This window comes from Puntigrus tetrazona, chromosome 3 (assembly GCF_018831695.1).
Source record: "Puntigrus tetrazona isolate hp1 chromosome 3, ASM1883169v1, whole genome shotgun sequence".
In the NCBI taxonomy this organism is placed as follows: Eukaryota; Metazoa; Chordata; class Actinopteri; order Cypriniformes; family Cyprinidae; genus Puntigrus; species Puntigrus tetrazona.
Genome location: NC_056701.1, coordinates 14356163 through 14373937, shown reverse-complemented (window position 1 = coordinate 14373937; position 17775 = coordinate 14356163). Strand labels below are relative to the sequence as shown.

The 17775-nt window shown below is 38.0% G+C and overlaps 1 protein-coding gene across 1 annotated transcript in view; it reads right to left on the bottom strand.

The window, feature by feature from the left end:
- LOC122341305 (pleckstrin homology domain-containing family H member 3-like) overlaps positions 1-4843 on the bottom strand; it is a gene marked incomplete at its 3' end in the record, with an annotated part of 28051 nt that extends 23208 nt beyond the window's left edge. Inside the window, exon 1 of the mRNA XM_043234669.1 lies at positions 4370-4843. Within this exon, the coding sequence (XP_043090604.1) occupies positions 4370-4504 (135 nt within the window). The remainder of the gene's footprint in view (positions 1-4369) is intronic.
- Between the last annotated feature and the right edge of the window lie 12932 nt (positions 4844-17775).

Sequence of the window (17775 nt, the reverse complement as noted above, 5' to 3'; positions counted from 1 at the left end):
AAAATACAAATGTAGCGTTATGGAAAATCGGGTTTATTTTGCCCATATCGCTCCAACGAAAATAACAACAAAACATTAAACTTCAATTTAGACCTGCATAGCGCAAGATTTTGGCTCACCGTAGAGGGTGTGGGGGAAATACCATCTCAAAGCTCTGTGGTTCTACCGTTATACATTAACAACACTGAGTCTGTGCCAGAAACTCCTGCCAGTTTGTGTTTCTTTCCCAGGATGCCCTGCTCCTCACCCCAACAGCTGCAGTGGGCGGGTGTCCTAGTGTCATAACATCTTCAAGGCACAGCGTGAATGTCAAAAACAAAAAGAAAGAAAGTTCTGTGTCTCCTAAGAAACACGGAAGAGCGAAGCAAGGGATGTTCATCGCTCTAAAAGAGGAAAGAGGGGGGAAGAGCAAGAGCGTGCAGGACAAACAGAAGCGCTCTTTCAGCTCACCCGCTGTCTGTTTGGCCAGCTTGATTGGGGACCGCTGCTGACGTCAGAAGAGCAGCACTGCAACGCTGCATACTTGCTATCGTTAAAGGGAAAATCTGTCACATTCATGTCACTATAAACCTTTAGAACTTTCTTCTGTGAAACCCAAAAAGAGATAATTCGCAGAATGTCATCGGACCTCATTGACTTAAACAAAAAAAAAACCTCAAGTCATTCATGTTTGGAACAACATATGGGTGAGAAAAACATCAAAGCCATTAAAATACAAAGTTACAAGCCTGAATATCAGCTTTACATATAAATGTATGACAAAATATAGGGTTTGTTTTAGCATAGATATGGTACATGTGAGTTAAAAGTGGATCTGTGGAGATGATGCACTCAACTGCGGTCTCCTGTGGCACAAAAAAAGGACCGTTAACAGTCGCTGCAGAGAGGAAGTATCCAAACACACGTCTGTGGGGTCTGACCACCTGCTTGAGTGTGTGGCCTACAGAGGGCTGGGTGCAGTGGAGGAGGTCTTTGTGTAAACACGTCAATGGATGTTTCCGGAGCGGGCTTTCCTAGACTTCAGCCAAACCAGGTCTTTCTGCACATGCTGTGTCTTCCAAGCATGCATTTCCTCTTTGGCAATAATAGTTGACAGTGAAAGCCCAACTTCTATAACTATCTGGTTTAGTTTGATTTAGGGGAAAAGGTTGCTAATACTTAATCCAAACAGAGCAAAGATTATCAAGCAAAAATGGGTGAAATAATGAAACTAAACAAGACTGATTTAGTGAAATTCCCAACTTGAAAATACAATTTAAGGTCTTATCTGTGGGATAGAAAATGGTAGATATGGTCACATTAGCAAAATTTCAGTGGATGTTTGGGGGCAAAGCACAAGAACTTACTTTCCATTTGGTCAAAGAGGTGAATTCATAGGACCAGCTTGAACCAGATGTAAAATCGAAATCTTTTGCCCTTACAAAAAAAATTCCCATTTGTGTGGATTCCTGGACTTTTTCACATGGGAATTCACTAAATGATAGTAAATGTGACTGCACCGTAAGCCAATCTTTAGTAAATCCAAAAAGATCATGGGTTAGTAGACAGCTTGTTTTTGGCAGCACACGGTGACTGGTCAACCGGCAAATGTCTATGCTAAACAAATTTAATCACCAGTTTAATCCAGTTATAAACCAGCTACCATGTTGCAAAACATAGTTACCAGTTTGATAGTTAGAGAGCTAATTATGATGACAAAAAAAAAGGTGCCACCCACCAAGACCAACCACCCACCAACCACTTAGTTTCTCCTAGGAAGGACAACTGAAGGTTGTTGTTCGGACTATTGATCCTGCCTGGCATGAAGAGGAAGCCTAGCTTTGCAGATGCACTCTAGATATCAATATCTTTTATCAATAATCAATAAAAGCACCATGGTAACAGTGAAATAAGCAAGAGTCAACTGTGGCGGTGCAAGAGCAAGAAAAAAAAAGATAAATCATAATAAAAAAGTTCAAGCTCTGTATGCCCTAAAAGAATGACTCAGCAAATGGGTACTCATATTACAATAGCCATTCATATAGTTAGAACTGATTATCAAGTCTTTAAAGCTGCTTTATTACAATATAAGATACCCAAAGATGCGGCATGCACTCAGTTGACTATGTAACATTATCTAATGGTTATATCACATACTGGAGACTGGCAGTGTTCAGTGGATCAAGTACATCAAATTTAATCATCCAATCAAATTCAAACTGAGTTTATCTGAAGCTTTGTGTCAGAATTCACCCATTCGCATGTCTAAATCTGTCTTTACTACTAGACTATCCCATCTTACAACACTTTAAAAAGTGCACTTTTTCTACTTCCTGGACATGTATTTTCTTGCCATTTGGCTCCAAAGACTCGCACTGGTACCTTTTTACAAAAAAAAAAAATGGTGCATGATATCCCTGGGGAGGAAGGAGGATGCATTGACCTATTAACCTCCTATATTCTACCCTGACACGCACGCACGCCACAAATGGGTTAATGGCATAAGACTTGGGCAAGGAAATATGGGGATTATTGATCTCAGGGCGATTAGCCCATAGAGGATGGATGGAGTGGGGGATAAAGGGAGTAGGGAGAGATAAGAGGTCAGTCCATAAGAGATTGGTGCAAAAGGTCCCTTAGGCTGTTTCATATTGATTGGCCCAGTGCATTTGTGTTTAACATGGTTTCACAATATTTAACTGATTAAAAAACGAGTGGGTTCCTCGTAGTGCATGTGTGTGTATATGTCCAGACATGTCACTATGTCTTTATACCCGCCTATCAAAGAACTGATATGAACTGCAGACGGTACACTTGAGGTAAGCCAGCATTAGATGCGAGTGTTGGGTCATAATGAGGTGTGGAATACTTTCAGTTATAGGCGATTAGCCATCCCAAGAAGTACACAGGGGCTACTGAGTGTGAGATGGAAATATTTCTGCTTTAATTCAGAAATGCTCAAAACTGCCTTTGTGTGAGTGTGAGAAAGGCTCGCTGGCTGTTGAAAAACTCATTTAGTGTACAAAAGGGGATCAATACCAGAGATTTTACTGACAGAGGAGCCATTATTAAATATTTGATCATGCGGATGTGTTCAGTTGCACAGAGGCGTAAAATAGATGGGGAACCTGAGTGCTGGCTCAGCTGAATGTCCTTCACTCACTGTTCATTACATTTCACAGGAACTCTTCGCCTCTGTTCTGCACTATGATTTGTGCCTTCCTTTTTTAACGCACATTTGCTAATCAAGAATCACTTCAACAATAATATCTTGTGCGTGAGAACAGGGGAATGCTTTTGGATGCATAATTGCCTACATATTTTATAACTACAAATTTTGATGTTATGGTGACCCTCTAACATGGTTGAAATCTCATATAATCCTCATACAATTGAAAAGCTCTCAAATCCATGTCGTAAGCATATATATTATTGGCTCACAAGTGTTACCTAGGGTGCATTGGTATCTTAGCATGCAAACCCAGAGCATTTCTCTTTCGATTGTGAAAATATGACCAGAAAAACTAGTTTTGCTAGAATACCCTTGGTGTTCTTATCACATACTATTTCCAACACTTAAAACCGAGAAAAGAATACAATCAATTTGCAAGTCAGTGCTTTTAAAATACAGTATGTCTGTATATGTCCACAATGCATGAATATAAAAAAACTATTAACTTGGAACATTACAGTATACACATGAAGAGAGTGTATGACTGCAATTATGGTATTATAAAGTTCCTAGCATGTAATCCAGTAAGGACGAACAGTATCCTTTTCAATTTAACTAGTAGTAACTATTTATTCAAATATAGGTGCCTATTTATTAGATACTAGTAATAATACAACAGTGACTAATAGCTATTCAATAAACCACTAGCAATTATCATCATCATCATCATCATCATGAACATGAATTATTATTGCTAATAATTACTTTTATTAGTTCCGAATAAATAGACACTAAAACTTAATCATATATGATAAAGTAAAACAACCACTGACTGGGACAAGTAATGTACCAAAGTACTAAACACCCAACAAAAGGCACTTTTTCCAAATGAAAAGGTACAAGTAAACCTGAATAGGTATCTGCAACAACTAACTTTAGCAACACATGCTAGTTGGGGGTGAATAACTGAGATCTGAATCACACATCCCCAAACAATGATCCCCCCCAAAATGGCAATATGTCACTAGATTTATTCAAAACAATAAAAGTTTCTTGTTATGTATGGGATCATGACAAGCGAAATAGTAACGAGTGTATAAAGATGCTAAAAAAGTTTAATCTACATAAATGAACCAAACTGGAAAAGATACTGTTCTGTTGCCTAGGTAGCCAGCTAGCCTTAGGTTTCTGAACACAGCTTTAGTTTTGTCTACATACCCGTCCTGTGTGTGTGTGCTCGTCCTGATTGCGTAACTCAAAAGACTCTTCCTCCTCTTTCTCCCCATGATCCCGAGCCAGCAAACTGAAGCCTTGTCTGCAGCACACAAGCCAGCAAAGTCCCTGCAAAGGCATTCAAATCACGGCGTGTCGTCCAGTTTCTATCCGTAAAAGTCCAGTGATGCCCACCGTCCTGTCGTGCAGATGGGACAGATGGGGACTGTCTAGTCGCAGGAAACGGGCTGATCCGAGAGAATAAAGTCCTCGAATTAGGCTGGGACAACTGACAATACCTTTTTTTTATTAGGCGAGATATATCCAAATACGCATCCAACTTTAGAGAAAGACTGATATATATATTATTATTTTTTATCCCACGGGTGATTAAAAATGAGACATGATCAAACTAGGCTTCTTATCGGCTTCTGTCGCGTCTCTGATTCTGTGGGACATAAGCATGCAGACTCTTTGAGAAGCGTGAGTGAAAGGGCGGAGCGAATCACCCCATGCGTTAGAATTCGCAAGATGATTGGATCACCGCGCACACGCCCAGAACACGCCCCGCCCACTGTCTGGCTCGCTGCACATGGGAAGTAGGCATTTCAGGAAATGGAAGCAATTCGGTAATGAGATCAGAAAGGTTTGAGTCTCGCTGCGAAGCAACGACACATGTAACTCTGGACCACAAAACCGGTCAAAAGCGTCAAGTTCTTGAAATTGAGAGTTATACATCATCGGGAAGTTAAGCTTTCAACTGATGTATGGTTTGTTATGATGAAGTGAAATGAAGACAGGAAAATATTTGGCCAAGATAGTATTTGAAAATCTAGCATCTAAGAGTGCAAAAATGTAAAAAAAAAAAAATTTTTTTGGAGAAAATTGCTTTTAAAGTTGTCCAAATTAGGTCCTCAGCCATGCATATTATTAAATAATTGTTGGCCATTGCTAGAAATAAACCTGTGCTACTTGTGACTGGTTTTGTGGTCCAGGTTAAAAAAACATCAAATCCCTGTACTTTAACTTTAAATTCAGACCATAAACAAGCAAATTATACTTTTTTTTTGTCAACCTGCATGCACTCCTTGCTCTGTTTACCTAGTAATTACTAAACATAAGAACTGTTTTCTTGGTTTTACCCAAGTCCTTGTCCTTGTCAAAACTATGATGTCATGACAGAAAGGTTACTTTGAATGGCAAAATGAAATTCGCCTTCTATTATTTGGATAGAGCTGGGACGTGGAGACTGTGCAGTTGAATTATCAAGTCAGTGTGAAGTTCTGGGTAAAGGGGTGAATGAGCACTCTGTATTTTGTGTGTGCGTGTGTGTTGGGGGGTAATGTAGTCTCCTGAAACGCATTATGTGCCTGAATGGAAAGCAGATGGACTCCTTTATTCCAGGAAACTCCTGTCACGAGAGGCTCTGAAGAGAGGGAGACAGACAGAGAATGAGGGGAGAGGGTAGAGCACCAGAAATACTTTTTTGTGTGACTTCCAAAAGGTCTGATGATCCCTCTTCCTCTTTATTGTCTTGTGCAATATCTGTTTTTTACATTTTTTCTGTCATTTATTATATTTTTATGGCTTAGAAAGCAAATGACTCCTTGTGGACACCAAACAAACATCACATTTTCATTTAGTTTTATTGTACCTATCTTCCAGGAAATAACTGGTCTGGTCAGAACTGTTAGTGTGATTCAAATAAATCAGTCTGAATTTAAATAGCTGAGAAATTTTTTTTCCAGCAGGTAAATACTTGCTGCCAATCATTGGATTAATAAAAAGTCCCTTTCTGTTCCTTGTTTCTAGTTCCCTTGAAGTCCCTTCCCAAAATCAGTCCTTTTTTGTGACATTGTAACATTTCTCTTTTAATTTATTTTTATAATTTTTTCCTCAAAAATACAGCAAAACCATTTTGTGAAATACTACTGTTTAAAATAACAGTTTTTCTATTTTAATGTATCCTAAAATGTAGTTTATTCATGTGATGCAAAGCTGAATTTTTAGTAGCCATTCAGTCTTTAGTCACACGATCCTTCAGAAATCATTTAATATGCTGGTTTGAATATATATATATATTATTATTATTATTATTATTATTAAAGTGTACGTATATTTAATTTAATTCCTAAATTCTTTTCTAAAAATGCATTTTTTTTTTAAACAGGACTGAGTGCAAATGCATCTTCTTGAAACTTGATCATTTCCTCAATGTGAGTTCCTAATTTTTACCATTTGTGTTTTAAAGCTTCATTTTTCCATCACACACATTGTCAGTCTTTCCACTCGAATCCTTCTTTTCCTGAAGCCTCACACAGAAACTAGCTCACTCACTTACTCACTCATGTACACCCATAAATCACGCTTTCAAAAAGCACACCAAACACGCTCTCTCTCGCACACATTCACGCAGATGACACATGATATTTTTCAGGGCCCCTCTGTGCCTGCGCTGCCTGCGCTCTCTCTCTATGCCTTCATTTCCTCTCGTTTGCTCTGCTCTGCTCTCTGCTGACTCTCTCCACGCATTCATCATTCTGCAAGCTGGCCCTGGTGTTTGTCTTTAAGTCTGCCTGCGGCTTTACCAAACACACATGCACACAAACGCGCGCACACACACTCACTCGTGCAGGGGTCTAGAGTGCTGTCCAGTAAAAACCCCCTGCTTGGCATGTCTCTTTCTCTGTCAGTCAGTTCCTCGTCCTCTCTCTCTCTCTATCTAACAGATTACAGTATCGTTTTCCTCACGGCTCATACCTCTGCTTTTCTCTCTTCTCATCTTCCTCTTCAGACCTGCCTCCCACCTGACCTGCTCCTGGAACAGATGTTTTATTTTTAGAGCACTCTCTCTCTCTCTTTCTCCCTCTTTCTCAATCTCTCTGCCCACGCTAAGAAGAAAAAGGGAGTCTTGTGTCTATATAAGGTTTGTGAGAGAGTGAGGTTTTCAAGAAAAAACAGACTGTCATTATCACACCCATCTTTTGTCTCTGAATACAGGGGAGTGAGAGGAATTTGACCACACTGATGTTTTCAGTTTTCTGTCTCATTTTCACAAAACAAACCCTAAATCTTCATTTGGGGCCCTTTTTCTGTTTACTGTCTTGATGCCACAGTCTGCTGTGCCTTCACATCCTCCCAAATGTTCGAATGTGTATTGTACAGCTTTTTTTTGAACCACTCAGATTAAGGAAGCCGTTTTTTGGCCAAAAATGACAGAAATGCTTGCAAGGGTTCTGAAAAACTTTATTCATGCTTTATAATTTAGATGGACATTTAGTGACTGGCGAATAGTTTAATTGTTTACATTAAAGAGAGAGTTCACCAAAAAATGAAAATGACTCCAATGATTTTTCCATCGTCAAACCATCCTAGGTGTATATGACTTTCTTCATCAGAGTTATATTAAAAAATGTCTTAGCTCTTCCAAGCTTGATAACTGTAGTGAATGGGTTTCGTGATTTTGATGCCCAAAGAAGTGAACGTATGCAGGAGTCTCCAAGGGTTAATACAGTTCTTCTAAAGAGAAGCGATGCATTTGGGTCATCCATATTTAAAACTTTAGAATCTCTAGCTTCCGCTAACTATGGTTCACATGTTCATGACAGAGCGGTGTTTCATCGAATAATGTAGACGTAGCCGTGAGAAGTGAGGAACATAGAAGCACAGAGGAGAGAGCAAAACAAAGCACTGGTCACTAATTAGGATTTGCAAAGAAACATGTGAACATTTTGATATAGGGCAAGAGGTTTTTGTTTTTGTAACTCGGTTCTCACAACACATATTCTCACTGGAGCTTATGCTACGCCTACATCCAACAGTCAGTGGAAACAAGAGATTGCGGTTTAGAAAGTTTTAAAGATGGATATTTTTCTTACATAAACGTTTCGCTTCATTTCAAAAGGCCTTTATTAAACCCCCAGAGCCATGTGGATAATTGTTTTGGCCTTCAAAATCTTTGTTTCATGGGCTGCAACCAAGGGCCTCTGAGACAATATAATATTTAATCATTCTGTATTCAAGGCATCAGTTTGTCCAATATTTGCAGGCATACGCCATAGGCCACCTTAGGCCATAACAAATGAATTCTTTTCTATTCTATTCTTACTCTTAACATTTCATCTTCATTAAAATTAAAACCTGGAGATTTTAATTCAAATGTAATTCAGATGGACATAAAATCGAACAAAAAATTCTTGTATTATAGTTTCCGTCTGCTTCACATTTCCTGTGTCTCTTCATGACTTGCACTCAAGTCAGAACTTGGTATAATTGACATTTCCTGTCTGTGAGGTTGTTTTAGCCCTTAAGGTGTTAATTCTACTTGAGAAATGGGATAGAGTCAATCCCTGAGTCAGCCTGACAATAGACAGACACCATAAAAACAAACCTCGTAATACTGATCCTATAAAGTTGTTCTACCTACCATGAACTGCTTGTTCATGATTACACTGTCTTGTTTTGTTTTGTTTAGTAGCTTTATTCTCTTGTTTAGCAGCCTCATTCTCCAGACTATTTTTCTTACTTAGTTTATTTGTCTTACAGGCTTGTCTGAAATGTGGCTGAATAGCTCATAGCTGTAGAAGTCAGAGGTCACCTGAAGCCTTGTAAATCTTAAAGTGGGAGACATCACAAATGACCAGCACACAAACATTTACTATACTGTGTCATGGTAGAGTTGTTACAAGTTGAAGTATAACTGCAAAAAATAAAATAGAATAAAAAGCAAGCTGAATGAAAATGGCAAAGTAAAGCGAATGCTTTTAGAATAAACAAAAGTGGTTTATATATCTGTGTTTGGTTTATTAAAGGTTATTTCTTAGAAGGATTGCTCAAATATAAGTGGCACCAAAAAGCACAAGCTGCCTTGTCAATGAATACATTGTATTAAACTTTTCTGGGCAGAATACTGTTATTGTGGTTTTTTTTGCAATGGAGAGTTTGGAGGCCTGTTTCCAGTGCCTCAGAGTAAAAAGTTAAGAGAAGTTAACAGAAACACTGTGAGATATATAGTCAAAAGTCGCAATGTGAGATATGCAGTCACATTTCGAGATAAAGTAAAATGGTCAGATGTAACATCTGATAATGAGATATTGTATGCAGTCATGTTGGGAGATATGAAGTCACATTATGATATATGCAGTCACATCTTGAAATATAATGTCACAATTTGAGACATAAAGTCAAAATGTCAGACATTTTGAGATACACAATCATGTTGTGAGATATTAAGTCAAAAGTAACATTGTGAGATATAAACTTAAATTTGAGATATGAAGTCACATCATGAGATAATCATGAGGTTGCCAGATTTTGTGGTTTGAATCTTGAAATCTGGCAACTCTGAGAATCTTAAATGCTCGTGAAAGCTGTTTACAGTAAATGAAATGTGTTTTTAAAATAAATGATCTGCACGCCTGATTAAACTGTATGTAAATGAGTTCTGAATCCAGGCTCTGACACATACTTTGCAAATGTCTGCTTTAAGAGAATCATTGTATATGTATACAGCTTGCTCTTCTTTGTTTTTCTTTCTGTGTGTATATAGGTCTTTCCATCTTTCTAAATCTCTCTGGAAGGAGGGGTGTTAGGGAGAGGGCACATAGGAGAAAAAATATTCTCTCCATAAACTTCTGACCTCTCTTCCCCACCCCCTTTCACCTCCCTTCATGGTCTCCATTACTCTATCTTTAACCCTGGTTCCTCTAGCTCCCCCCAAAACAATCCCAAATTTTGTCCCTCAGACAAAAAACTCTCACAGCCCAATTCATTTCTATAAAGTGCACTGTATGTGTCCCTTAATCTCCCTTGTGAACACATTTTGCTGCTCTTTTACAAGCAGTTATTTTGCTTTCGAGACAGATAGCAAGTGCCATTCTTTTTGTTTACTCCATTCACAGCAAACCTCCTGGTATTTCCTTCTGCGAAATGTTCTTACGGTCACGGCAGTGACAGAACAGGATCTGAGACACTTCTCGGCTATCTGATAGTGGCTGATTTCTGTCCATTGTGAACTGGCCTAGAAAATTAAAGGAGAAAAGAGGACATAAACAAAAGCATACCTTATCGTGTCTTGCATCAGCGTAGTACAACAATATCCAGGAAGAAAGGCGCAGATCTGTGATTGCATACGCAAACACAGACACATATATTCGTATAGGGTTGGTTGGAGCACAGGAGGCATAAGACAAAACAATGGCAAAGCAAAACAAGCAGCGAAAAAGATCCAGCATCCAGGCACCCTCATACTGCACGGTCTATGCACACTAAAGAGGGAGAAAGATAAAATCAACTGCTTCTTCAACTCTCTTCTCTTCTCTTCTCTTCTCTTCTCTATTTTAATTTGCTTAATTATTAAAGAATAGTTCACACCAAAACATTTTTGTCATCATTTGCTCAGAATTGTGTCATTCAAAACCAGTATGAGTTTCTTTCCCATGTTGAACATAAAAGGAGGTATTATGCAGAATGGTGTAATTAAACAGTTGCTGGTCCCATTATATGACATTATATGTAAAAACAAGGCATGCACAATCCCCTATATCAGCAGAAACACAGTATCTTTAATATTGACTGATAGAAAACATTTTTAAAAACTCTAATAACCAATTTTACCATTATATTGTACATTCCCTGCTTAAACATTGTTAACATAGCTGCAATATGTAATATATTATCACCCAAACAGTGATGTGTAGAACTCATAATGCTTCATATATGCTGCAGGTAGCTATATTTTATTTTACAATTGTGTGCGAGTATTATATGTAAACCTGCAACCTTATTTTCTTTTTCATCCATGCTTCAAAAAGCTATAAATCACCCATTTAATGCTGCTAGAAGCATCCAAAATCCAGTATATTTATGAGCATGTGTTTACGTTCATTTACATGGTGTATGCGCTCTTAAAAGAGGCTTTCTTACAGGTTTGCGTGTGAGCAGAAGTGCACAGCCCGTAACTGTAGGGTAGACTCACTGGTTATTAAGAGTTAAGGAAGGGTGGGCAGTCATCCAGAGGCCTTGCTCTATTTATATCCTCTAGACTGTGTGAAAGTACTGAGAACTTGTACAGAGCTGCCAAAATCCCTGAACTTCTGTGGTGTGTGTGTGTGTGTGTGTGTGTGTGTGTGTGTGTGTGTGTGTGTGTGTGTGTGTGTGTGTGTGCGTTTTGCATGCATTTCTATACATGTGACAAAGTATTAAACCATGTTTGTCTTACAGAAAGATTTCAACTACATTGTGCGGTAGGGGCAAGGAAAAAGAAAAAGGAAAGAAATGTTGGCACATTTCGGGTAAATAACCGAGGGTCTGTTAAACTGAGTGGAAATCTGTGTGTGTTCCCAGATCTCATATAACTGTGCTGTGATTTCATATGCATAAGGCCTTAGAAAAAAAAAGCATGGCTTGCTTTGCTTTAGGGAAGGGTGGAAGCCGCAGTGAACAATCATAGAAACCTGCAATTTCACCCCGAATACACACACACACACACACACACACACATACTCACATTAAAAAAATATGGGTGAATGAAACCTATTTCAGTATTGAGGTGGGACCGAACTGTTAACCATAAGACCAGTGTGTCGTATTTACAAGCCATTGTGGTCGAAAGCCTGAGCAATTATGACTGTTAATGAAAGGCATTAGCTTGCTGCTTAGCCTGCAGACACGCACACAAAGAGACGTATGCAGACATCGACATATATTCACATTCATATTGCATGTATAGCTGTGCACGCAGTCTTTCGCAAAGATACAGACGGGACAGCCAAGAATAAGAGACTGTGGGTCAAAGGGTTGGCAGGGCGTCCACATGCTCACTGGATCAGTTTGCGCTTGGAGAGTTCGGTAAAGCTTCCAGCACACACAGACAATCACACTGCACATACAATATACAGCCCATTAGTCATATTGACGCTTTTACAAAGCCTTAAGCAGCTGGAATGAATTCTGGCACTGGTGGCTGGGGATCGTGGATTAAAGCTCAGACCCCTTTTATTTCAAATATTTACTTCGCACGTCACACCACATACATCATACGCACACATTCTCTCTTACATTCAATTCGTGTGCACTGAAAAAATGAGGTGTTTGTAGAATGCCAGAAAAAGGGCAACAGTTTGCATTGTTTTCTTTTTTAGTTGAATCATTGGGTAAATGTTTTGACTGAATGTAGAATGTCATCTCTTGAATTAAAATTGCTACATACCAATTAGATTTGTGTGCGTTTTTTTAAAAGATTTAACAATTTTAACAACAATCCATACAATCTTAATTCAAACCACACAAAGCACCAAATAAAACCTATTATTCAATGCAGCTTGAGAAAAATAGATAATCTATTACAGTGCAAAAATGTCTTTCCATACATCATAAAAATTCTCAATATTATTCATTCAGCGTAAATTAATGTCATATTCTTGCTTAAACCAGTCTTCTGATAGTGCCATCAGCATCATTCCCTTCTTTTCCTTCTAGTTAGAACAACTGCGGCCTTTGCGACTGAGAGGGAGAAAGAGAGAGAGAGATGTACTGCATAGTTTGTACCGCCCTTTATCGAAGCAAAATCAATAGGATTTATTTGATTATTATCTAAAACCCAACAAATGTGTTTCCAAACCTTTGTAGGGCATTTCATCATGACACAACATAGTAACTCACTGTACGTAACATGACAATAAAATAAGCGCATTCTAGGAAAAGGCACATTCGTACTGAACCGCGAAACCATTTTTCTAAGTAGCCTATTTGAACTAAAAAAATTCAGATAATTTAACTTGAAAAGTGCATGTCCCAGACTAGTACTAAAAAAATACACAGGTTTTGCTTATCTAAGAATTTTGTTTTAGAGACAGTGACACAAAAGACATGTCTCTCACTGCACAAAGACAGACAGCAGCAACATCACACACACACACACTGTTTCATCTTCCACACATCTCACAGGCCTTGCATGTTTGGTCTGCCCGTTTGTTTGTTTGATATTGACAGCACTGTGCTGACTATCATACTTGGCAGCGGCGACCGAGGATTGTGTTTCAGTGTGCGAGTTCAACGCGTGTGCTTGTGTGTCTGCAAGGGTGAAGATAGCATTTTGCATTCTTCCATATGCATTTGCAAATGTTTGCAAATTTTCCCCACATGCAATTCACTAATACCTCTCTCTCTAGGCTTCTGCAGCGACTTCAGTAAAATCACAGAGAGAATGGATGGGTGCTAATTTCATTTCAAAGGTGTTGGTTGATGGCCATTGACACCCTGATAAGGCAAACACTATTCTAGCCTGTGAGCTGAGCTGCAGTCATGGTTATTTAAAACTGTAAAGTGGAACTTGATGACAGGACTAGTCTGGGCTCTGTAAAATACAATACTTGCTTACACCGCTTGCACTCTAATGCGCCTGCTATTGAAACTCTTGCTGACAGAGCTAGCACGCTAACCTCCTCGGTGTCTGCATGCAGGCCCCAAAACTGTCCAAAACAGATTATTACTTGAAGGAAATTTGCAGATTTAGGAGGTAGTAATCGCTCTTTTCTCTTTTAAGATGGAAATTTCTCTTTATTGTCTGTGGTAGATGGTGTCAGGCAGCTGGCCAGTGCTTGCAGACAGGGTACTTATTTGTTTATTTGCCCATTAAACTCCACCACAGCCATCTTGTTGTAGCAGCTGTCCTGTCAGGGGATGATGGGCCATGGAGAGGCTACAGGTGCCCCCCGCCAGCACCGTCAAGACTCGGTTTGCTCCTGCTGGGCTGCAAAGCAGCTGAAGTGTTCCAGGACGAGAGACAAGAACAAAAATAGCTGGATGACATGATTTTTCTCATTTTATCTTTGCATTTTAAATCTATTAATTCATATATGCAATCACTTTTATACGCGTCTGCCATTGTTCTCAACAATATTCGACTTGTCCAATTGTTCATGAGTTAGCGTATGTTTTACTCAGAATTTCTAGATATAACATTTTAGAGATTAATGTAACCAGAAAATTTTTTTTTATTCATTCTAAAAATGGTTATGGAGTTATAATATTTCATAGATTTGCATGATTTTGTGGTCTAAAAGTCACACTTTTAAAATTAGGCTTCCTCGTACTGTAAATTTAAAGTTTTCCGAGAATATATGAACTCTGGTTCTTCTTAGAAAAATCACTTGATGAGGGATTTCAGTTGTTTCGTCTCATTTTAATTACTGATTGGCCTAACACATTTAAAATCATTGAAATTTTGAACCACCCTTGAAAGTTTGCTTAGACCCCCTGTGGAGGGTGGAGATCCACTGTTTGGTGAGCATTTTTGCTAAATGTTGAATTAAAATTTCCTTTTGGTAGTTTTGGTGTCTTTTGGATGTCAGAGTGATTCCTGATGTCATTGTTCATCTTACTATTATTTCATTACAAAAACGTTCTTACTTCTTAGTATTGAAATAACCGTTATTTGCCAGCTCAAGCCATTTAAACAAATCAAGAAATGGTATCATCAATAGAGTCATACGAAATGTACTGCTTTTAGGGGTCCCCGGGACAGGTTTGAGAAGCACTGACCACTAAAGGCTCTCATGTAATCAATATTTTGCTTAAAATGTCAGATTTATCTTATGTGTTAGATCACCTATGCAAATTGGTGCTTTCAGTATTTATCACATTTAACCCATATCCTTGTCAGTGACATGCATAGATTATATTGTAGATCGTCAAACAAGTCTGTTCCGGACCTTTCTAAACTGTTTTTGACAACTAAATGCCAGCTAACATACCAGCTTTTGACAACCACACACACACACACACACACACACACACACACACACACACACACACACACACATAAGTAGATCGTCTGATAAACAGTGAGGAGGCCATTAGACCAAAGGAAAATCCTGCCCAACATATGAAAATAAAATAAAATAAAATAAAAGCGAATGGTTCAGGAGCATGGTTTTATGCTTATTTCTGGGTACAAATGTGTGTCGCAGCAGTACAGAGAATATGGAAACTATTTACAAAGCGGAAGAGATGAAGAGGAAGTGCATTTACATTTGAGCGTATCGTTCCTGCTGTCTCTATTTGCATGATTCTGTAACCTGAGCTAAAGCAGCACACTTTGTTCGATCAGAGGTTTCACTTTCCATCGAAAGATGTTTCGCAGCCTGAGAGGGAGAACTGAACCTGAACCAGCTAAGCTTTATCCTGACTAATGACTACCTTGAGACCAAAGTAAAGTCAAGTAAACCGAACAGCTGTGCGTATGCCTGAACGTGAAACTTCCCTCACGTGTAGAGACGTGTTCCTTTCTCGAGTCACGAACAACTTTATTTCCTCTTTTAACTGCAGAGGTCACTGGTTGGAACAGAAAAGGGAAGTGGGTCCGGACAGTCCCAGATTCTTTGACCGGCAGCTCCGTTTTGTTTGGATGGAAACCTCGCGCTATGACTTATGTGCGCCATCTGGTGCTTATATAAGGCATTTTATCAGTTCATGTAGTGCTTGTCTTCACTGTACGTACTAAAAACTGTAAACAGTCTAAGTCATGCCTATTAAATATAACTAAAACCATAAAACAAACCGTTGTCACAAATGTGTGTTTGTTTGTTCACTAGATAGCCTAATATGGAGCATATCGTTTCAGATTATTTTTCATTTTCATTTAGTTTAAGTTTATGTACTAAAAAAAACAAACAAACAAACAAAACAAACATGACCAACACAATAAAATTACTAATAAAATCGAATAAAATAAAAACTAATCCAAAATATTTATAAAAAATTATATTATTTCAGGTATAATACTAAAAAACACTGGTATAAATCTAGAATTGATAATAGAAAACTATTTTTCTTTTCTTTTCTTTTTTTCAAAAAATTATATTCTGAAACATGTTAATATCAACTTTTTGACGTGTTAATAGCATTATTTTTTTTTTTTTTTTTTTTTTGACTTATCTAATTCAGACGTTATCACTAATAAACATGATTTTATAATTCAGGACCTTAAACTTATTAAATGAACAAATTGGCACAGCTGTGTTTTGGACTTGAAACAGATGGTGATTTAAGGATGAAGTTTGGATTATAAAGATAGTAGATTTTGTTAGATTTTGTTTTGTTAAAGAAAGTCAATGCATGGATTTATCACTTAATCCTTTGCTCAATCTATTGACTTTTCCTTTATGTAAAAGCAATATGCTCCTGCCCATCCAGATGCCCATATAACTAGATAACTAGTTCTCTATTTTTACAAATCATGCAAAGTTTTCATCAATAAAATAGTGATTGTGTGCGTGCATGAGGATAGACACCTTAGTCTTTTTTTTAAGAAGAAGAAGAAATATCTTAACCGCCTGCACTGCAGATGGCTTTACTATGCGTTTGATTTGCTCATCATATTCTTGAATGAGTATTGATGTGTGTAGGATGATTGTAAGAACAGGGAGGGACTTTGGTAAATCCCAATCTGATTTGATTAGAAACACTGTAAATCCCCCTCTGCCCCTGCATGTGCCCCTGCTCCCACCCTGCTCTGTTGCTGTCCTACAAACCCACTTCTTAATCCCAAAGCCTTTTTATATCACAGAATCATGGACAGACCGCCTCTTCCAACACAAATCCGGATTTTCCACCCACTTTGTACGAATGACCCCCACAAACAAATGTGATTGTAGACAGTTCTGACTGTAATGAACTTGTGATGTCTGGTCAAACCAACGCTGCAGCGCAGGGAGAAACTGCAGACTACTTTATTTTATATTCTATAGGCTATTTATATTATATATAAATGCATTCAATATTTGTGACCCTGGACCACAACTAGTCATGACGGTCCACTTTTGTCATCTGAAAACGGATTAAATAAGCTTTCCATTGTTGGTTTGTTAGGATAGGACAGGACATTATTTGGTCAGTATAACTATAACAGTTTAACAGCAAATCTGGAATCTGAGGGTTTAAAAATGTGAAAATTGCCTTTGTAGTTGTCCAAATTAAGTCGTTAGCAATGCATATTACTGATGCAAAATTAAGGTTTGATGTATTTATGGTAGAAATTTACAAAATATCTTCATGGAACATGATCTTTACTTAAAACCTAATGATTTTTGGCATAAACGAAAACTCTACTCATGCTACTTATGATTGGTTTTGTGGTCCAGGGTCATTTATTTCTTATATATATGTAAACAGCACACACACACACATATTATATAAACAAAAACCTTTATTTTGGATGTGATTAATCACAATTAATGATGAAGATTTGGCCAATTAGGTAAAAATTAAATATATTTTAAAAGTGTTTAATTTAAATGGCTACAGCAAAGATTAGTGGGCAAGCAATAAACGGTCCTTATTATAAATCTTAATATTATTTAGATTTTATTTGAATCTATATAAACTTGAAACTCGATTTACGTACCTATTGG